General features: G+C 44.4%; 1 protein-coding gene across 4 annotated transcripts in view; it reads right to left on the bottom strand.

Annotated features, from left to right (window-relative positions):
* Dst (dystonin) overlaps window positions 1–22,169 on the bottom strand; it is a 398,187-nt gene that overhangs the window by 21,928 nt on the left and 354,090 nt on the right. For all 4 annotated transcript variants that reach the window (XM_029481652.1, XM_021175158.2, XM_029481658.1 and 1 more), the window contains 14 exons: window positions 21,055–21,281; window positions 19,879–20,001; window positions 19,675–19,776; window positions 17,564–17,665; window positions 16,100–16,273; window positions 15,451–15,606; window positions 13,373–13,570; window positions 12,913–13,041; window positions 11,071–11,241; window positions 10,064–10,219; window positions 9,558–9,764; window positions 7,328–7,447; window positions 3,241–3,410; window positions 1,406–1,565 (listed from right to left, as the gene is read on the bottom strand). In XM_029481652.1, the coding sequence (XP_029337512.1) occupies window positions 1,406–1,565; window positions 3,241–3,410; window positions 7,328–7,447; window positions 9,558–9,764; window positions 10,064–10,219; window positions 11,071–11,241; window positions 12,913–13,041; window positions 13,373–13,570; window positions 15,451–15,606; window positions 16,100–16,273; window positions 17,564–17,665; window positions 19,675–19,776; window positions 19,879–20,001; window positions 21,055–21,281 (2,195 nt within the window). The remainder of the gene's footprint in view (window positions 1–1,405; window positions 1,566–3,240; window positions 3,411–7,327; window positions 7,448–9,557; window positions 9,765–10,063; window positions 10,220–11,070; window positions 11,242–12,912; window positions 13,042–13,372; window positions 13,571–15,450; window positions 15,607–16,099; window positions 16,274–17,563; window positions 17,666–19,674; window positions 19,777–19,878; window positions 20,002–21,054; window positions 21,282–22,169) is intronic.

Below are 22,169 nucleotides of genomic sequence, written 5' to 3'. Positions count from 1 at the left end.
TCCCCAGTGCCTGAAATAAAGGAGTGAGCTACCACACTGGGTATGGGCAGAGCTGGGGAGCAAACCCAGGACTCTGCAAGAACTAAGTCAGCGTCCTACCAGCCGAGACACATCTCCAGCACGCTCTTTGTTCTTTGATTTTTCTGTTAGTGTTAAGTATAATTCTGTTCACAGGACGGCAACAAACAGGAAAGGAAATATGCAAACATGTTTTAAAAGTTTAAATAGGGCTGGAGAGGTGGCTCAGAGGTTAAGAGCACTGATCGCTCTTCCAGAGGTCCTGAGTTCAATTCCCAGCAACCATATGGTGGCTCACAACCATCTGTAATGGGGTCTGACGCCCTCTTCTGGTGTATCTGAAGACAGCTATAATTGTACTCATCATATACAATAAATAAATACATACATAAATCTTAAAAAAAAAGTTTAAATAGCAGCTTAAAAAGACCAAGCATGGTCAGGATAGCACAGCTGAGGAAGAGGCACGCAGATAACATTTTAAAATAAAATACATTTTTCTGAAGCCAGGCCAAAAATCACAGCAAGGAAAAACCCGGGGAAGTCGGGTAAAGTACCACAAACTGCTCACAGATAAAGTCAGCTCTGGCGTGCGCTCTGGCTGTGGCTTCATGCTCTTCTGAAGGCCTGCCAAGTTGTATTATATCGCTGGATCATAAATTAAGATCTTGGGGTTGGAGAGATGGCTCTGCACTTAAGGCTTTCTTCTCTCCCGCAGAGACCCTGAGTTTAGTTCCCAGCACCCACGGCTGGTGGCTTACATCCACCCACAACTCCAGCTAGAGGAGTTACACGTTCCTCTGGCCTCTGAGAGCACCCTCTCCCCATGCAATACACATAAATCAGAATTAAAAAAATGGAGGCCTCATACTCACTACCAGCTGGAAACCTCAAATGCACCCTCAATTTACAAGACACATTAGGACATCTAAAGGAAATCCACTTTCTTGGACTAAATAAATCTCTCAGCACAGGCTGTTAACGCACGCATCACTCTAGATCAAGAAGAGGATCTACTCGCGACCCCTTGGGGGATCTGTACATCCAGAGGATGGCCCCCTTTCAAGTCTCTAAATGAATGCTTTTAAATTTTATCACATAACTGAATGGAGAGCCCTCAAGGACAAAATTAAATTACATTTCAAGTCTAAAATAGATGTACATCAGGTAATTAAAAGGAAAACATTCAGCCGATTAAGTGGTTTTTCTCCCATGCCATAAAAGATGCCTTCTGGAATCTGCTCGATCAACATATCCGTGGGAAGACAGTGATGCGGTCTAACTCACTCTTCCAGGTTAGAAGGCTACGAGAAGCACCTGCCTTCATCTCAATACTCAGAATGCACAACTACACAGTAGAATAAAAGGACGTTCTGGGTGGCTATACCTTGTGGTTATCGATCAGGTTCATCACCAAGTCAATGTCCCCGTGGACAGGCTGGTCTTCTGCCAGCTGGGGCTCAACTCGATACAGCCAATCAATGAGGGCCTGCAGGGCATCTGTGAACTGTCCAGAAAATAACAGAGCTTCCTCCAATTTGTTTTGTCTGGGGAAAAAAAGGAGATGAATTAGCCTTCTAATGTTCCCGATGGTGGCTGGAGGTACTGACGAGGAAGTGTGAGAGTCAGCTCTCTAACGTTCCCCAGTGATGGCTGGTAGGTAGTACCAACGAGCAAGCGTGAGTGGCCTCCTGAGTTCCCTCATCTCCTTAGAACACACTTTTCTCTTTTATGCCTTTAAATACATGCCTGGTATCAGTTACAGCAAAATCCCCTTAACCGGTCCTTCAAGAGTCTAAATAAATTTGCTAGTTTTATTTTAAAAGATTTATTTACTTGGATGATTGAAGCTTCCTAGAGCTGATTCTAGTGCATCTTGATACAGGCTAAAAATCCAAAATACTTCAAGATTAAAATTTTCCCAAATATGAAAGTTTTCATCACCAGCATGATGCCACAGAATCCCGTACTATAAAACTGTATACCATGCATGCTTGTATTTAAAAAAAAAAAATCACATTTCTAATTTTATCCCTGCAGCCATGGGATCCTGTGACGGAGAGGTGGTGGAAGATTAGCCTTGGAGAGTGTGACAAGCATGACAGAGTCTGTGGTGTGAGTCACAACCAGGGCTGACACCTCCCAAGACAAGTTATCAAGAGAAAGTCACTAGGGGGCTTATCATATAATGCCATAAAAAATACCCAGCCCAACAGACGAACCATTCTCAAAAGAGAAATATAAGAAAAATTACTTGTAACCTTCAGTAATGGACCAGTGTGTCCTCTCCCTCTTGTGACCTCTCAGTTGTTCCTGCTGCCCCACCATCATGGATTCTAACCTTCTGGAACTGTCAGCCCAATTAGATACTTTCTTTTATTAAAAATTAAAAAAAAAATAAAATGAAAAAAAATCACCTCAGGCTAAAATATATAAGCGGTATTACACACACACACACACACACACACACACACACACAAAACACAAATAGATTTCAAATCTAGACTAGAGTCTCATCCTCAAGATAGTCTATGGTATATATGCAAATATTCCAAAATCTGAAGGGAAAAAAACACCCAATTTTGATGATTTCTGATCTCAAACATTTTGGAGAAGGGTACTAAGCTTTTCTGACAAAAGTAACTAGAACTGAGGATCAAGGGGAAAAAAATCTGAAACTCAGGACATTTGAACCTTTATGCCACTATTACATTTATTAAATACTTGATAGTTTCAATGTGAAACCTTCGGGTCTCACAAAAATCCAATGGGAAAGGAGGGAGATTGGAAGTTTGAAGGAATGCTGACACAGGTCAGATCAGTGCTGTCTTTTATGCCACGTTAAGGAGTTTATTGTATTTCATATTCAATACCATGTTCTTAATGCGAGTGAGAAAGAGAAATGATAAGGCTCTCATTTATATTTTCATAACTGTTCGACTAGTTACATGGAAATTAAAGGAGCCAAACGGCAGAGCTGGGACCTGGGCATGGTGGCCAATGCCCCGTAATCCTGGCACTCAAGAAAGGAGGATCAGGGCTAGCCTTGGCTACACAGTGAGTTAAGAGGCCACTAAACTACAGTTGAGACCATCTACCAGCAAGCAAGTAGACTTCGTCAAAACAAACAAGTTTCTGAGGCCCACACGCTATGTCTGCAAACACCGCCCTACTGAACACCTGAGGCAGTTCTGCAGAGACACCAATGCGTGACCATCCTACCTTTCCACAGACTTTCCACAGATGGTGTCCCATTTGTCCCTAAGTTCACTCAGCATGTTGTCCAGCTTCAGGTTGTCATCCGCCAGGGAGGTTTTCTCCTTCAGAGAACGCCCAGTTCGGTTGGTGGTATCGTAGACAGAATGTTTGCCTCCGAGTGATTTCTGAAACTCCTACATATTTAACAAGGAAAGAGCTGAGTTTCTGCTTGGGACTATTTGTTTGCTAACTGGTGAAAGGCATCCAAAGCGGGATCTTGTTCGAGGCTGGGTAACTCAGTCATTTGTTCTCAGCATCACGACCAGCGACGTTAAGTGTCACTGATTGCAAATAGAAGCTCCTTGGCCCAAGGCTGAGGGAACCACCAGCCTTTGGTATAAGCATAAATATCGAGGAGGCACTTTGCGATATGCCCCTTTAATGGAACAAAAGTAGAATGTTCATTTTTTTGTGTCTATGACCACCCCCCCCCCCACAGCCCTGAATCTTTGCCTGGATCCCCAGTAACAGACTTCAGATCAAATCTCAACTCATCTGGTTACTCCCGTTAGGGTCACACGCCACTGCTGTTCCAGTGGGCACACGTTGCCTGGCAGACTGGTGCTGTGGCACTCGGGCTGCCTGTGACCCTCTTCAAGTCCCCAAAAATTGTGTGAGAGAGGGCAGAAAGAATCTAAGAGCTGGACAGTGGGAAGAGGATCATTAAACATCATCTTACAGGTATGAAAAGCCTTGACATGCATAAGCTCATAGTAGCTGCAGCTGCTTATATAGGATCTGCACGAGGCTAAACACAGAAATGTAAAATGGTCAAAGGTGTGTGTGGAGGCATGAAATCTAGCCCGACCTAGGGCGTTACTGAGTATTGGGGGTGAGGGAGTTATAGTCTTTAGTAATGTAGCAACTGGTCAGTTGGTCATGAACCGCTGCCTACACGCACGCTCATGTCCTCATGGGGAGTCCTTGTTAAACCCAGTGGGTCACAAAACAAGAAACAGAAAGACAGCAAGCATGAAGGAGACTCAGTGGGAGGAGGGTAAGGGAAGGCGAAAATATGAGTGTGACCAGAATGTATTGTGTGTGAGACAGCCAAAGAATAAATAGTGTTTAAAAGAGGCATCTCTAAGGGAGGCCTGGTGATGGAAGACACCAGCGAGTGACCAGGCCGGATGCACTGCGCTGTTTTACACAGGGATGTCCTAGGGCAGAACGCAAGCTTAGAACTTGAGAGTTTGCTCTTTCTCGAAGCTCACTGACTCTAAGAGTATCTGTTATGATTGAGGAAAAAAAAAGGGGGGGGGGGACTGAAGCCCCATAGGAGGAACATCAATATGAACTAACCAATACCTGCAGAGCTCCTTGGAACTATACCACCAATCAAAGAAAACACATGTTGGAACTTGTGGCTTTAGCTATCTATGTAGCAGAGGATGGCCTAGTCGGTCATCAATGGGAGGAGAGGCCCTTGGTCCTGAGAAGGCTCTATGCCCCAGTATAGGGGAATGCCAGGGCCAGGAATGGGAGTAGGTGGGTTGGGGAGCAGGGGAAGGGGATAGGGGATTTTCGGAGGGAAAACTAGGAAAGGAGATAACATTTGAAATGTAAATAAAGAAAATATCTAATTTAAAAAAAATTTTTTTTCAAAGCAAAACAAGAAATCCTTACTCTTCCTTCTGTGTGTACAGAGCTTGTGCACCAGGGCCCTGGAAGCCAGTATTCTGCTAGCAGCTTTCAGATGAAGATGTAGAACTCTCAGCTCCTCCTGCACCAGGCCTGCCTGGATGCTACCATGGTCCCACCTTGATGATAATGGACTGAACCTTTGAGCCTGTAAGCCAGCCCCAATTAAATGTTGTTTTTATAAGAGTTGCCTTGGTCGTGTTGTCTGTTCACAGCAGTAAAACCCGAACTAAGACACACTGTAAGGATACAGCTAATTTGTCTGTGAGCCAAGATGTCAGCACTGTACATCTAGAGTCTGATGGTTGTTAGGCCATCAGGAAAACCTACATACATTCATTCTTCCCAGCCATATAGAGTCTTATCTCTGTCTCAAAAGAGGTTAGAATACTGTTCCAGGATCAAATAGCTACGGTGCTAATGTAACATCTATACAGTACCATCCATCATTTGTTAGTTATGGCGTGTGTGTGTGTGTGTGTGTGTGTGTGTGTGTGTGGGTGAGAGAGAGAGAGAGAGAGAGAGAGAGAGAGAGAGCGCAAATTATATTCTTTCCATGCATTTCAACAGGGTTGTCTGTGGGTCTTTCAGGACCATTTTCTAGCTAAGTATTTACAAAGAGAGCAGAAAAGAAGAGAGAGCTGCAGCTGAAGATACAATCTCAGGAGTAGGAAGAAAGAAAGGACAGCTCAGTGCACTCCTCCTATGTGCTCGGGACCAGGGACATCAGCCCGATGCGTGTCAATGCTGGCAGCGCACTAGAGTCCTACCAGATTGTGAAGCGCTCCGTGGCAGGGGTAACAGCAATATGCCTCTGAAGCAATGGCAGAGCCACAACTACCCAATTCTTCATTGTTGCATTTCAAAAGCTACAAAGTGCATGCTTTAAGGCAACCAATTTATTGACTCTGTCTAGTAACAGGAGGTATCACACATCAGGAAGTTTTAATAAGGACACCCAGCATCCCACCATTTCTACACTTCCTACCTGGGAGAGCTGCCTTTTCATGTTATTCTGAATGGAATGCTTGTGTTTAGAATCAAGGGGCTGACACAAATTTTTCCCATACAGCAGATACAAACTAAATAATCTGAGTACAGATAGGCTAGAGCTTTCTAAAGGCAGAAGAACTCAAACATTGATTAGGAAACTTTTAAAATTGCTCTTTGGGGCTGCCTTAAGATGTGTCCTAGAGAAATGGGAGACATTGATGATAAATACCATTGGGTAAACTGGAGACGCTAATATTCTCTCTGTGTTCTTTTTTTTCTGGGTTTCTCTAGCTCAAAATGATATGATATTCATGTATAAATTCCAATAAAGCACTACATTTTGAGCAAGGGACTGATGTTTTCCCGAGGTGTGGATGATGCTGGCCGCTATGGCAGCTCATGGGAATACATCATCAGCCAAACAAGGCAATCTTAAGGTCCCCTCTGGCCCAAGGGCACATATATTCCCTCTCATCATCCTTTGGTCACTACCCCCTGGTGAGTCCACAGAACATGTGTGAAGATGGTTGTCTCCATTTTCTGAGGAAGATAAAACTTAAATTGCCCCACAGTTTTCTAGCCTTTTGAAGTTACCATGTTCTAAGCAGCCACTTATGTAAATGCAGGCATCTGAAGTTGGGAAAGTGTTCATAATAATCACACTCAGCTGCTCACACTGCACCTCTGTCTGTAAGGCCAGTGGCCACTTTATAACAGGGACACAGGGACATAGGGGCCGAGGAGAGGAGGGGAACCTGGAAGGACTACCAAAGGGAAAATAGCTTGAAACCTTGTATCTGCATTCTTCTAGTCTCACAGAGAAGCTGGTAACTGATCATCTGAGAGAAGGGATGGAATTTTACACACACACACACACACACACACACACACACACACACACACTGCTATAGTTACTGGTTCTTGGTTCTTGGGTAGTATCAGTCAACTTGGAATTTTATACATGCATGCACACATACCCACACACATGCACATGTGTACGCATACCCATAGGTGCACACATTGCTGCAATGAATGGTTCTTGGGTAGCACCAGTCAGCTTTCCCTATGTCTCTGTTTAAAAGGACATGATTACCTATGGGGCAAGGTTTTGCTGTGTTCCCCAGGCTGGCTCCCCAATCCTCAGTTTCCCAAAAAACTGTGATCAAGGAAACCCACCACTGCATCAGGCTGTGTGCACCTTATATTCTAGATGTATCCATTAAAAAATGGCAAGTTAAGAGGCGAGAGTTGCCATGAAAAGCTGAAGACTCCTAGTATATTCTGGCTACAGAAGAGACATCCGGTTTTCGTTTCACGCTTTGTTTTTTTTTCTTGTCTCGTAATGACACTGACAAGGACAAGAAAGAACCAGCAACTGCAGTGCACACTGTGCGTGCTTTGTCCATGCGGAGCTCACCTTGTGCTGGACCAGCTGGGCTTTGATTTTGTCTGGATCGTTGGCGATTTCCAGCTCAGAATCCAAAGATTTTTCTGACTCTTCCAGCCATTCCATCAGCTTGCTCCAAGCTTCATGGAACTGTTAAAGAGACCCATATTTACCCAGAAAGTTTGTGGAGCACACGACACTTGCAATTTAGGATATTATAAAACAGAAACAATCACCGATGGGATATACTAAAAAAACCATCAATTGGAAAATCCCCCTGAAGAAAAATGGGCGGTGGACCATTAGCAAATTGCAAAGCCACACTGGACACGTACAACTGTGGCCTGAAGTCATGCAACTGTAATTCAGTCAGCCTGTCAGCTTACTAAGTGCAGGAAGGAGGCAGACAACGCTAAGGAGAGCTAGGGAGTCCCTCGGCCTAGCTCACACAGTCTCCCTTTAATAGTTAACACAAATTCTCAGAAAATGTCTGTTTTGTTTATCTGTCTCTTTACATATCTTGACATTTTTCTGTGCCCAACTCCTATGTTAAGACAAAGGAACAAAAGGAAAACACACACTTGTGAATTATCTTTAAACACAACAGGCAGAAAAAAAGGCCATCTCATTGCTCAGAGCCCCGCTCAGGCTGACCCACCCACTGGGGTTTGAGATGCACAAGTCCTGCCTTGCTAGCGTTCTGACCGTGTTGAATTCTGTTTGCCAACCAGGAACTTGAAATTATTCCGAGTCAACGCATGTTTGTTTCTAGCTACAGGGTTTTTTTTTTTTTTTTTTTTTCTGCTTACACTATAGAACAATCTGGTACAAACTCCGGGTACCAATTATGAAACCGGTTACACGTTATTTTCTTATAATAAACTTAAATGAAGAGCCGCGTAACAGAGGCTAAAGAAGTTAAGATCCCTGGATACCCAAACACCCTGACTGTGAAGTAACGGAAGCCGTGTATCCTCAGCAGCACAACGTGAGCTGCAGGCGTGCTCTAGAGAGCAGCTCATCATGATTTTGGCCTCTCTGCCCAGCACGTCCCTCGCATAGTGCTACTTAATGTAGAAGAGAAGGAAAAATAGCTGAGGCTAAGACAAATTCATGACAGCCAAAGCCACAGAACTACCATCAGTACGCAGAAGAGGAGAGAAACGGGAGGAACAGTCGGTGGGGTCCTGGGTGGCCTGGGTCTAGATCAGGCCTGGGGCCAGCTGGGCTGCGGAGTGCTGCAAGCACACAGGTTCTGAAGCTCATCCTACTTCCAAATCTCATCGTCAGCCACAGAAGCGGGGCAAGCGCTATCCATGTGCAGTGGAAGCAGGGGAACAGAAAGTTGGTTAATAACTGAGACAGAAACACTGGTTAAACCAAGAGAGGAAAAAATGGCAGGCAGCTCCCAGCTTTCACTGAGCCTCTGCTAATTAGCTGTCGGAAACCTGCGAGGTACTTGCGGAGAGGAGTAGGCTAGGTTTGGGATTAATGTAGTCTAACAGAATCACTGGGGACTGATTCTGCTTCAGACACCGGCAGCGAAATTGCCACACTTCTCACTCAGAAGGGGATTGAGACATTTCTAATGCCCTTAAATTCACACACTTTAAATGTCGGAATGCCAGACTCCGGTAAACACCTTCTGGCATCACACAGTGATCCCAGCTCTCCAAACACCAGACACCAACATCACCAATGCCAGACAACAGGAGCGGAATGGGGCAAAAGCAAGAACCACAATATCCGGCCTCAATATCACACCAAGAGCGGAATCTCGGGGAAGAAATGAAGGCTGCGAACAAGCAGCCGGGGAAGAGAGGGACATGGATGGAGAGTTAGGTCCCTCAGGAAGCACTCGGGAGGATGCAGGCCTGGCCTTCGGCTCTGACGTGAAAGAAGTCTGGCTTCCAGAGCTAGCAATATAATTCCAACACGTGACCCCGTCTGAGCAGGAGAACAGGGGTTGAAACGGGAAGGGGAAAAAACAATTAAATATACGGCAAAACAAGTAAGCTCTTAATGGGCCTCCATGGTCATCTCTGAAGTTGGGCTATTTATAGCTTTTTAAGATGAGTCCCCGTGCCCTCACTTGGCTGCCAAGACAGAGAAGTGCAAAGGCAGGCCACAGGCCTTTCAGGAAGAGAACACCTTGGCTCCTTATGGTGCCGATCTGGCAATGAGAACCTTGTGATCGCACAACTCCCCAGCTCCAGCTCACTGGCTGCCAGGGCTGGGGAACCGCAGCCCAGTTTGTTACCTGCTTGGCCCTCTTCCTGGCTTCGTCCAGGGATCTCCCTCTCTCTACCAGGCGCTGCACCACCTTTTCCCACCGACTCTGTACGCTGATGAGCAGGTTCTTGATGAGCACGACATCTTGTTTCTGACTGAAATACTTCAGGTGGGTTCCAGTTTTGTCCAGCTCTATTATCTGCTCGCGGTGAGAATTCACTTCGTTCGCAAAGACCTTTCTCCAACAGAAGAGAATGCAATTAGAAACACGTGTGTGTGTGTGTGTGTATGGAGGGGTGGACTGACTTTAAAAATGTACACATATCCATTGGCAACGCTCATGTTAAAGGACACAGGAAAGGTCTCGGGTGGGTAAGGTGAGGGGTAAATCCAGGACGAATTGGGGTGGGGTGCAGCTGGGAATGAAGGCACTGCATAAGGAATAAAAAACAAATACACTGTAAAGAAAGTTTCCATATTACTAAACCGACTTCCGACATGAAGGCACAGGCTTTCCAAAGAGTTCTGACCTACCTTGTGCTCATCAATTTGAAACAAGATGGTGTCCAAGATAAGACTTGGCCGAGAAGCCACGTTCAGAGTTTGCTCAGCCTGGGTAAGCCAGTTGATGAAGTCCTGGAGGGAGTTGTGGAAGTTCATGGCCAAGTGCAGGGCCTCCTCCAACTTTGTCTGTAAAGGAAGAGGACTTAGTGTGTGGTGCTCACAGTTTGCTCGCTGTGTTTCAGCTAGCCGACAATGTTCCCGCGGGGGCCACTGCCCTGGGAGGACACCATGTCTCTTCCATCTACTTCTAGCTAGCTGTTGCTTGTTGTGCTAAGCAAAATTACTGAGAGTTCCTAGCTTTTTTCTCCACTGTTTGAAAAGGTGATAAAATGCCCACTATCGCATGAATTACAATTGATGTATCAGTTTTTATGTGCGAGATTATCAAACATAAGTACAATCATATCATTCTCTTTTGCTTAAATGTGTGATTAGAATACAATTATTTACAACCTTGAGCTTGTGTGGTTCGTGTGTGTGTGTGTGTGTGTGTATGTGCGTGTGTGTATGTATGTATGCTTTGCCTGCATGTATGTGTCTCGGGTCCACTGGAGAGAGACTTACAGACAGCTCTAAGCTGCCAGAGGAGTAAGGGGATTGAACCCAGATCTGTGGGAAGAACAGCTGGTGCTCTTAACCACTGGGCTAACTCGCCAACCACGAATGGTTCATATTTTTTAAAAAGCACCAGAGTTTTTACAAACTGGAACAATACGTGACCTGTGATAACATCTTTATCTGCACTGTGTCACTGTTCTCTTGGCCTAGACTACTGTTTTTAACTTCACGAAACACCAAGTTTATGTAAAAAAACAAAACCAAAAAACCCAAAAATCCAAAAAAAAAAAAACAAAACAAAACAAAACAAAACCCAAAAACCCAAAAATCCCTGAGGACTCCTGATAGCTAGAGCTATAACCCAACCCAGGGACGGACACACGCAAACGCAGTTCTGTCATGCTGATCAAAGCACGTACTTTCTTCTCGTTGAGTTTGCTCTTCACGGATTCCCACTTCTCTTTCAGGTTGGTGATGTCTTGGTCAATGTTGGTCTCCGCAGATCGGGGACACCTTGCAAGCATCTGCTGCCCCCTCAGCATCAGGCTCTTGTATGTCTCTTCCTTGATGGCAAAGGCGGTGCAGACTTCCTAAGAAACGAGACGGCCCTCATGTTACATGACTTGCCAGCGGAGGAAACCTAACAGCAGCACTCTTTCACACTTAAAAAAGATTCGCTTGTAACGTGTGTCAGTGTTCTGCCTGCCTGCCTGCATGCGTGTGTATTATGTGCATGCCTGGGACCCATGGAGGTCAGAAGACGGTGAGGAGTCAGGCCTGGAGTTGCAGTTGGTTATGAGCAGGTACTTAGAATTGGACCTGGTCCTCTCTAACACCAATGAGTGCTCTTAACCACTGAGCCCCCTTCCAGTTCCCAGAATCACATTTTTTTTTCTTTTAAATAAGGTCCATCCACTCTCAGTCTCTCCTCACACATCTGTTTATCTCTCTGGCTTACAGAGCAAACCTAACAGACAGCTACACTCTACCGATACTGAGATAGTACCAATGCTTACAGTCCCATCTTGTCAGCTGAGAAATCTATCACTTCGAGCTGCGCACTAAGGTCTAAAGCAATAGTTAGCATGCTCTCACTTCACAGTGATGAGTCAGATCTGGGTGTTGTGCTAACAATTTAACTTCTCCGAGGAGTTCCCCCTCTGTAAGCTGAAACTTCTATGTCCTTTTTAACCACCATATAATAACCAGAAGAAAGAATTGGTACAGTTTAATCTTGTACCCAGAAAATATGTGATGGACAGAAAACAAGACTCAGTACAGAAAGATACGAGTTGATAGAAAGACTGCCAGGTTACGGGAGCCACGTTTGAGAAAACTTCCAATGTTGCCAATGAGCTGCCAGGTAGGTGCTGAGAACGAACTCTGCTCCTCTGGAAGAACAATAAGCCCTCTTTACTGCTGGGCTCTCTCTCTAGGCCCTCTGCAGTTTTTGCTATTGCTTTTTTTGTTTGTTTTTAAACATGGAATTTTTAGTCAAAGACATCATGTAGGGTTACATGAAGTTCATTCTGTGTATCCTATGCAAACTAAGTTATTTTCTACATAGTGGTTTTCTGAAATTTTAGAGATAAGTACTCTGCTTGCAAGTGCTTGTACTCTTTTAAAGTGGATCATTCTGGAGGCAGAATTCATTATTAGTTACTTAACAAGTGATGAACTACATGAACGCTATGTAAGACTGTCCAGGGAGGTAAGGAACGATGGGAAAGTCATGCAGGGTTTCACAATGACAGACACTCTGAGGTCAGGCAGTCGTTGGCAAGACTACTTACTTTGCTCTTCAAGCAAATGGGCCTGGCCTAGCTGTGAACAGCAAACCCAAGCCACAGGACTACATCAATTACTCGCTCATGATTGTTGTCTTAATTATAATTATATTAAACTATCAGATTATTTTAGAGAAGTGTCTTTATACTTCAGGGGATACCAGTTTATAACTGATACAATGCTTGGTTTGTGTGTGTGTGTGTGTGTGTGAGAGAGAGAGAGAGAGAGAGAGACAGACAGACAGACAGACAGACAGACACACAGATACTCAGAACTGCTAAACTTCTTTAAAACTTTTTTAGCCTCTGAGACAGATTCTTACTTGAAAATTTTAATTGCTAAATGGTGCTGTTTCTAGCATTTACACATAGTGATTTTTGCCACAAAACTTAATTTTTTAACTATACCATCTTCCATTATTATCTATGTATGACGATACATAGGGCGAGGGCTGTAGAAAATACCATACATACCATATGTGCGTTAAGCTGCTCCTTGGCTGTCTCTGGGAGACCTCCCAGAGGTTTAGATGCCAAGAGATGACGCTCTGTGTCCGTCAGCCACTGTTGCAAATCTTCGATTTCACCGTGGAACCCTTTGGCCTGCAGTGACAGGTGGTTTTTAAGTTTGTGTCACAAATGCTATCACTCTCTAGCAAGGCCAAAACGGCCCCAGCCTGCTAAGCTGTCTCTGCGCCTCATCAGAATGCCAGGTGCCAGGAGCAGTGCTCACTACCTGAGCACGCCGAGGAAGCTCGGGCATAAGGGTATTAGGCTATTAGGCTAAGAACTGGAGCTCCGCCTCCTTATCAGCTCTGTTCTTTATCCTGATTATTTTTACTCCTCTCTTTAAAGCATCGCCACTGAACCTGCACCCGAGGGCTAGCGGGGCACACCCGCATCACTTGGGGACTCTCTCCGCCTCTCTAGTCACCTGGCGCAAGGCGCTGTCCAGCTGCTGCTTTCTTTGATCTGTCTTTTCCAAAATATCCTGCCAGCGCTGATTGAGAATTCTGAGCTTGTACTGGAGGTTGCTTGCTTCTTCGCCTTCACTTGACTCGATGAGATCATTTCCTGCTTTGTTGACGGCTTCTACCGTGGACTGGTGGGCTAAGACGTCATTTTGGAGCACCTGAAAAGGTTAGCGTGATCATTCACTGGAAACACAGTAACAGAGAGGGGTCTCGGGCATCCCAAGCAAACTTCCAACTCAACAGGTAGCTAAAGACGACACTGGGATTCTTTTTAGTTTTTACTTTGTTTGTTGTGGTTTTGTTTTTCAAGACAGAGTTTTGCTGTGTCGCCCTGGCAGTCCTGGGGATTTGCTCTGTAGACCAGGCTGGTTTTGAACTCACAGAGATCTATCTACCTGTTTTTAAGTCCCAAATGCTGGGGATAAAGGTGTGTGCCGCCGCTGCTAGGCTGACTTTTTCCATCTCCCGCGTGCTTGGAATACAGGTGTGGGGTACCACATCCAGTTGCAGGTATTGCTGAGGGATCAAACCTAGGTCCTTATGCGTGCTGCATAAGGAATCTAGCACCTGAACCACAGCTCTAGTCCACTCTACCTGTTTCATTTTCTCGGTGTGAAAAATTCTGAAGCCAAAGCCTCATAACAAAAAGTGTTAAGGCAACAGAGTCCCTCCCTCCAGCTTTGTGGCTCCCTAAATGGACATACATTTAGCACTCTCAAAGGGACTGCACACACACTTGACAGCTATCCCCACTAGAATGACCTTGTAGCTGATATACTACATACTTCTATAGAGATTTGTAGAGATTATGATTTGATGATTAAAACATTTTCATTGATTCAAGTCCATTTTAATTCAACTTAATTGTAGTATCCCTTATCTTAGGGGATACTCTCACGCCTCTCTTCTCATTATTACATCACCACATATCTAAGACATATGTTTTATAATGACTGTTTTGCAAGAAGAACTGTATTACTTTATTCTCTCACTGAAGGGATGCTGGAACTACTAACTTGAAAGGACTCCTTTGCCTACCGTTAGTTGAGAGTTCATTATAACCCTACCCCACCACTCACTGATGTATGTTTGGCAACAATGGAGAAAAAAATGTCATCTCTTATCCTCTGTAAGACATCGCACATCTGGAGGGGACCCCAGACCTGGGAGGCTTTCCAGATGAGCCAGGCAGCCCCCAGAGGGATCCTTCTCTGGCGACTGAATCAGTTTCTGAGGTATCTGATGAGACAGAGTTTTCCAAAGGCACAAACCCGACTTGAGTAAGGAGTCAGGTTCTGCAGAGCATGCTCTTTGATATGCTACCAGCAGGAAACACTTCCTCAAAGTCTGAGAGTTAAATACTGCTGGTGTCCACATCAATAGGACACTTCTATCGATTCCTTCCTCTGATGCTCAGAGGCAGAGGAGACTGCAGAGCAGAGGATAGAAACTTTCTTTCAGCCTTGGCTTTGGCAATCTCAAGTCACTACACACTGGTCTTTCAAAGTTAAAGGGTAAAAAAGGTAAGAAGGCCTGTTTCTTAGTCACACGAACAGCGTTAAAAGGTTCCCAGAGAGCTCCAGCCGAAATAACCAGGTTGGGTGTCTGACTTTCCACCCCTATTACACACAATTCTAATCACTGGTACTTTTAAGACAATTGCCAGATTTCCTAAGACGTAAATGCTTCTGTAAACTCATTCCATGAGAACAAACATAGTTTGTTTTGATAAAGAGTCATTCTGGCAAGTTACTGCTGCCCAGAGGCCCAGAGACATCAAAAGCCCTGGTAGGTCAACAGCATTTTCAGCCTGCAAGCTTTTGAGCACAAGGGATTAAATCTTGGTGTTTGCCGTGCAGCCCTACTGAAACAACCTTGCTATATTTGATAACTGTTACCCCGGTAGCTAGTGAGAAAATACTTTCACTGTGCCCTCTTAGGTAGCACACTTCAAGGCATTTAATGACAGACAATCTCTGTCAAATCACAAAGTTAAGAACCTCGAACGTTAACGGTCACGGGCAGCAGTGGTACGTACGTGATGCTTAGCCAGTTCAATCTCAATGGCTTTCGGGTCTCCTCCAACGGGTTTCTGTTCACTTAGCAAGCCCTTGGTGTGTGTCAACCATGCGAGGAGCTCGTCCAGGGCGTGCTGGAACTGACCCAGTGCTAAGAGAGCACCCTCGAGCTTGTGCTGCCAAGAAACAGAGAAGAAAAATCTGCTTAGACCCCAGCATCGTGAATAATGTGCTCTTACAAAAACAAGGGTAAAGGCCAACTGTTGAATGATGTCCAAGACCATCCTCACAGCGCATGAATCTTCTCATTGGTCAACAACAACTCTAATTTGGTATTTGTGTGTGTGTGTAAATACAGCACACACGGGAGAATTTTAATAAGACAATTTAAGTGCTTCTGAAGTTTATTGAGATTAACTGCTAACTCGACTTTTTTTTTTTTTTTTTTTTGGTTTTTCGAGACAGGGTTTCTCTGTATTGCCCTGGCTGTCCTGGAACTCACTTTGTAGACCAGGCTGGCCTCGAACTCAGAAATCCGCCTGCCTCTGCCTCCTGAGTGCTGGGATTAAAGGCGTGCACCACCACGCCCGGCTCTAACTCGACTTTTAATAGTAGTCTGATATTCCTGTCTGAGAGTGTCCATGCATGCACACAGGTCTCAGTGTTTACCTGTCTGCTGACAATTCGCTCGTCCAGGCTGTCCCAGATCAACTTCAGCTCCATCAGTGGGTCCTGGACTGTGTGCTTATCTGCCTCCTCTGTTACTTTCTTCAGCAACAGTTCTGCTTGATGGTTCAGCCTTTCCATTTCTATCTGTTGTTGATAAGCTTCTGACTTAAATTGCTGCGGAAAAACAAAAGCAAACACCAGAGGAATGTTAAAAAAATAATGTTCAACCAGAAATAACTCTGAAGTTCACATGTCCCATTGAGAGCAAAAGAGGTGGAAGTTTCTCTCTTTTATTCAATGGCTTATGAATAGTTACAGCTTGGGTATTTGACTTTTATTCTGCATGGTAAAATTTAATACATCCCATGGAGAAACATTTTTTAATATCTGAAACCCTAGAAACAAACGCCTTTAAGGAATTTAGTAATTCCTGATCTCAGGCAAGCACATAGTATGCGTTCTTTCATAATTTTCATGTTTTTACAGCTGTGCTGTATTTATTAATAATTACTTCTATGTCCCACTGTTAGTGCAAAATAATTTATAATTATTGTAATTACCACTAGCAAGCAAAGGTCTTGACTCAGCTCTGGGTGGCTCTTCACCACTATTTCGCTGAGGCTTGCCTCAGACCCTTGGCAATCCTCCTGCCTCAGCCTCACAAGTATGGGTACTACAGATCTGAGCATCATGTGTGGCTTTAGAATAAATTCCTTCCTCCTGCTCTTTCCCATATAACTGACAGGCACTTAATGATCTTCGTTTTGCCAACCAACATTTTATTTGCAGTAGAAAATATTTATTTGTATCTGTGATATTCATATTCATTAGTGGCTGATATTACAATAATATTTCAGTTACACCAATTGCAACAGACTACTGAATAATGAGGCACATTATAAAAGTCTCAGTGGCATGATCCAAATTTGGTCCCCTCCCTCTAAATACCCCTCCCCTCCATTCAGATTGGAGAGTATCTGAAGGGCCGTACATCAAAATGTAGGCATAGTTGCTTTTAAGTACATAGCTTTTGGAGTGAGTCACTAATCTTGCACTGCCCCCACTTTGCTTATTTGTAATTCTACAAAGGATAAGAAATAATTAAAATAAAGCAATCTTTCATTTTTAAAAAACAAGCACTTCTTTATATTTCCTATGTGTAGACACCATTCTAAATCAACTTTTGGGTCTGTGAAATGGATCAGTGGGAAAAGCTGTTGCTACCAAGCCCGACATCCTGAGTCTGATTCCCTGTTCTCTGACCTCCTTACATGTGGGGCATCCTCGTGTGCAAACACAAACACAAACACGAACACACACATTAATAAATACGTGCAGCAGAAATACACAGGGCAGTTTTGGGGTCTCAATCATGTCACCTGAGTGACTAAGCGGGAAACCTGGGGACTCAGTGACTTAAGGAACTTCACAGGCTCCTTCACCAGCTAGGAGCTCCACACCTACCTTCAGCTCTTCAATCTGCTGCTTGACGGTCTCCAGGTCTGTTCCAATGGGAGACATTGTGGCTAACTTGTTGCCTGCGATGTCAACCCAGTCGAATATTCCCTGCAAGACACATTTTCCACGTGTTAGCGCAGCGGCTCCAAAATGGCCGCAGCTCTGGTTGTTATAGGGATAGGCAAGAGCTCAAAGATGCTACGAAAGGCACCGGCCTCAAGAGAAATTTAATATTAAAAATCAGATTCTAACTGGCTGAAACTTTTGAAAATGAAGAGCGTTTACCCAAATAAAAGCAGTAATATAAAACAGCTCTTCAAATACCAAGTAAATGTCACCTCCAATTCGGCACCAAAGCTGGCCAAGGGGATCCTATTCTTAAATTATTGAGCACTTTCAAAGAAAGTTCATTTGAAAATATTTATATATTCAGTCACAAGAGTGGAATATCCTATTTGCTTATTTAAAAATATAATGTAAGAAAAGATCCAAATGTATCTATTTATTCAAATAACCAAGAAAATCACCATTTAGTGGTTCATCTAACCTTCTTACACTCCATAGATTACCATTAGAATCCTGTACATACTATAACTAAGGGTACCATGATTGCAAAAGACTTCACTGTCCCCTACTTTCTGTTCCTTCAGGATTTCTACACATTCTACAAGGCTTAACACACATGCTTTTCTTTTTCTTTAAGGTAATGAATGTATAGCAGAACTATTTTACATTTAATGAAGCTGACAGAAGAGAAGCCTTACAAAATAATATGTTTAAACAACCATTAACCAGTTACTTAAGCAGCAACCTGGGAAGAAAATGAATCTCACTTTATAATCAAGCCTTGAGCCCTAACGGAGTACCTAGAACCTCATCACAGCTACAGCAATCCAACTTAGTAACTCAGGTTGCCATTCATGACCAACTGGCCCTGTGATGAAGCTTGCTGTTGGTGAGGAGTCTGTGTCAAATCACAGCGCCTTGCCCATGGCTCCCACGTGACCCTGGGCAGAAGCAGGATCTTCTCTAGCCATGGAAAATAATCCCACTCAAAACACTTGCCACCATGACGTCATTCCCCCCCCCCCACACACACACAGAGTAGGAGCCCAATGTGGTCAGCACTGGTCACTCATTATTGAAGCAAGAAATCATTACTTCGCATGTGCACATGTACACACCTGTGTGAGAGTAATAATAAGGTGTTATTTGTTATGGAAAATTTCGTGTATTTTCCAAAGTGCAAAGCCCTTGTAGCTGGCGTAAAGCCTGGCAATATTTAACACACATAGGAAAAAGTGGCACACAGAAAGAGACAAAAAATGCTTTCGTGTGAGCTTTAAAAATAATATTCACTTCGGTGTTATGGAAATACTTGAGAGGGTTTTTCCATGCAGTAAGAAGTATGGAAGATTAGACTCCTGCCAACGTGTTAGGAAACAGGGCCAAGGGGAGGTATGGAGAGAGGGTACTTCCCTGAGCTGGCCTGAAGAGAACTTTAATATTAAAAATCAGTTCCTGACTCGCTAACGAACCAAACGGGAGTCTTGAAGAGACATGACAACTATTTTTAATAATTATATATATGAAAAGAAGAAAGTGCCTGATACAGACAGTGATGAGCCAATAAAATAGACTTCTATTTTAGTACACGGGAGAGCACTGGCTTTGAGTTGGTTCTCTCTAACTCGGTGAAACTTGGTGGTATTTTTAGCCTGTGTTTACCTCTTTCATCTTACTTCACTCAGCTTTAGAACAGAACTCAGACTCTGTCCCCTGTCACTTCACTGCTGGGTGCTCGGCAAGTTATGAAAAATACAGCGCGGGAATATTTACTTTCGCTTAAAAAAACATTAGAGCACTTCTTTTCAAAGTAGATGTCATGCTATGTGGGTCACCCACGGTTAGACGTATGTATAAAGCCGTGTGACTGGAGTGTAAGAACTATCTTCCCGAAAGGTGAGTCAGAGTAGCTGTGACTGTGGGAACAGATTTGTCTGTAGCTGCGTACACAGTCACAGTTTTGGGCTGGGACCAGAGTGTCAGCCATCCGGACATCAATGAGAGTGATTCTTGTTTCCGGCTGAGACCAGAGGACACGGCGGCCACCTCACCTGCAATCCGTCCTGGTACTGAACGGCAGCTTGCATGGCCTCTTCCAGTCTGTCCACCCGGTCCTTCCAAGCTTTATTTAGAGAATCCCATGCTGAATTTAGCTATGAAACAAATGTTAAAGTCCTTTCAGTGTCAAGTTTGTATTTTTGACTTCTGGTAAAAACGGGTGTCGCTCGGCTAAGTCACAAACGAGCGTCAGGTACCTCGTCAATGCTCTTCTTGACAATGGGTTTGTCAGGCTCCCCACATGCGGCGATGAGCTCTGAGCCTAGCGTGATGACCATGTCCAGCTCCTCCTGCAGGCCGTCGATCTCCTCTCTGATTGCCTGGAATCCAAAGCAGAGGCTCAGAACACCAAAGCCAAGACACGAGGTCGCGCAGGGCCACCCGTGGGGGTTCCCACGTGAGGTTAGTTAGCGGGGTTCTGTTTTCTTTTTACTTCCCAAGCTCCTCACATTGCCATTTTTGGAACACGAAAACAACAACAACAACAATAAAAATATTTTATAGAAAATAGTACTCTCTAACGCCAAATCTTTACTGCAAAGACGAAAATAACTTTGTGGCAAAATGCCAGAGCAATTTAAAAAATAACCCAAATACTGTCAAGCGCCAAAAGACATTTTGATTTTCTCAAATACTTTGCTTGTTATGTGTTCCAAAGAGACCCCAGTAAAATAAGAGCACAAAGATTTTACGCAAAGCAACGTATCTGTTGGGAAACTCATGATAAGCTCGCTTTGATTTGATGTATTACCCTAGGTAGGATCTGTCAATCCTACCTTGCTTTTCATGGTCACTGTTGAACACACTCACTAGGCAGTGAGTATTTAACAGGCATGGGCAAAGCCCCTGACCAAACATCTGAGGAGGAGACATTCGCCTAGTCTTCTTCCAGGCCCTACGGCCTTGAAAGCACGTCAGCCAAGTACACGAGAAAGAAAGTATACAGCATGGGTAATAATCCAGTCAAACCTTGAGGCTTATCACAGGGGCGGCAGAAATGATCACTGCTGTGAGGAGCAAGGCTATGGAAGAGCTAGGGGGTTAAAGGGACAGAGGAACGCCTGCGGCAGCATGGCCACTGGCTCGTGTGCACAAAGCTGCATATCCTGCCCTGCAAAGTCAGGCTTTACCCAGTGGACGGTGTCTTTATGTTATGTGTCTGTCTGTCTTCCATCTGACACAGACATGAGCAGGGTGGGTGCAGAGCGATGATCTTAGGGACAATCTGCAAGCAGCATCTGTGAGTCCACAGTACCTTGGTACTCACTAAGCATTCTGTGTTCAGAACTAGATATGGATTTTAACAGGACTGGGGGGTTGCCTCGCTGAACTTTGCTCTTCTCTTCTGTAGTTCACCCAGGTCTGTTACTTACCTCTGCAGCTTCCTGCTGCTGCTTTACGACCGAGGGGTCGATTCCGGGATCCTCCAGGTCCCGGATGAAATCCTGAGTGTCTTTGATGGTAACGACCAGCGACATGTGATCGCACCAGAATTTCTCTGCTAGCTCCATCACATCCAGCAGTTTGGCTTCCCGTTCTTCGACCAGCGTGTGGATGCTTCCCCAGATGAAAACCATTTGGTCCAACTTATCCTGCACAGCTACACAGCAAAACAGCGTCAGTGAAGACACCGGTTACCCTCACGTAAGCAAAAGCAGAGCTTTGGCTCAGACAGCAAGCAGTTACTCAACCTGTTAAATACACAGACTGGACCACCACACAACGCAGGATCTCTGGGTCCACTCCAGCTGTGCCAAGACACCTTTTCATAAGAGTAGATGCGTAAAGCTACATGAGCTCAGAGTAGACTCAAATTTACCAAGCTTTAAGTTCACAAAGGCTGGCCTTAACCCCAAAGTAACTAACCTAAGATGTGTTTTCTTATGTCCTCCAACAATGAAACTGCTTGCTCAGTCACAGAGGGATTTGTAGTTCTGATTTGTTCCTGGAATGGTCTTATTTCTACTATATGAGTACTCTTCCCTTTGGTCCACAGATCATAACTCTAATATGCGTGGCTATGGTTGTGGTTACCGTTCTGGTGGTTATGGGATGGAGCAGGCATGCTAGATAAGATACCAAGACTGTATCCCCAGCTTTGTCCTTATTAGCCTAAGAGGCTCAGAGAACAGTCTTTACATGACCATATTTTGTTTCCAACCAGTGGATTTTGCAAACCGAGGAAGGCACCACAGGACTCTTGGGAAGCAACACATCCCAGTGTTAACATGTCAAAGACCTGGTGTTCTCTGATGCAGCCAGCCTGTCAGTGAACAGCATGCGAATCTAGAGATGTTTTAAAAGTAAGCCTGAGGCCAGGTATAGTGATGTGCATGCAATCCCAGCCCTTGGGAGGTAGGGGCAGATTGGTTTCTAAGTTTGAGGCTAGCCTGGTCTACATGGCTAGCTCCAGGCTAGCCAGGGAGATTACATATACATATATTATATAACACTATATCTATATGTCTCTCTCTATCTCTCTATATGT

This window comes from Mus caroli, chromosome 1, assembly GCF_900094665.2.
Source record: "Mus caroli chromosome 1, CAROLI_EIJ_v1.1, whole genome shotgun sequence".
Lineage (NCBI taxonomy): Eukaryota > Metazoa > Chordata > Mammalia > Rodentia > Muridae > Mus > Mus caroli.
This window is presented reverse-complemented; position numbering and strand designations above follow the sequence as displayed.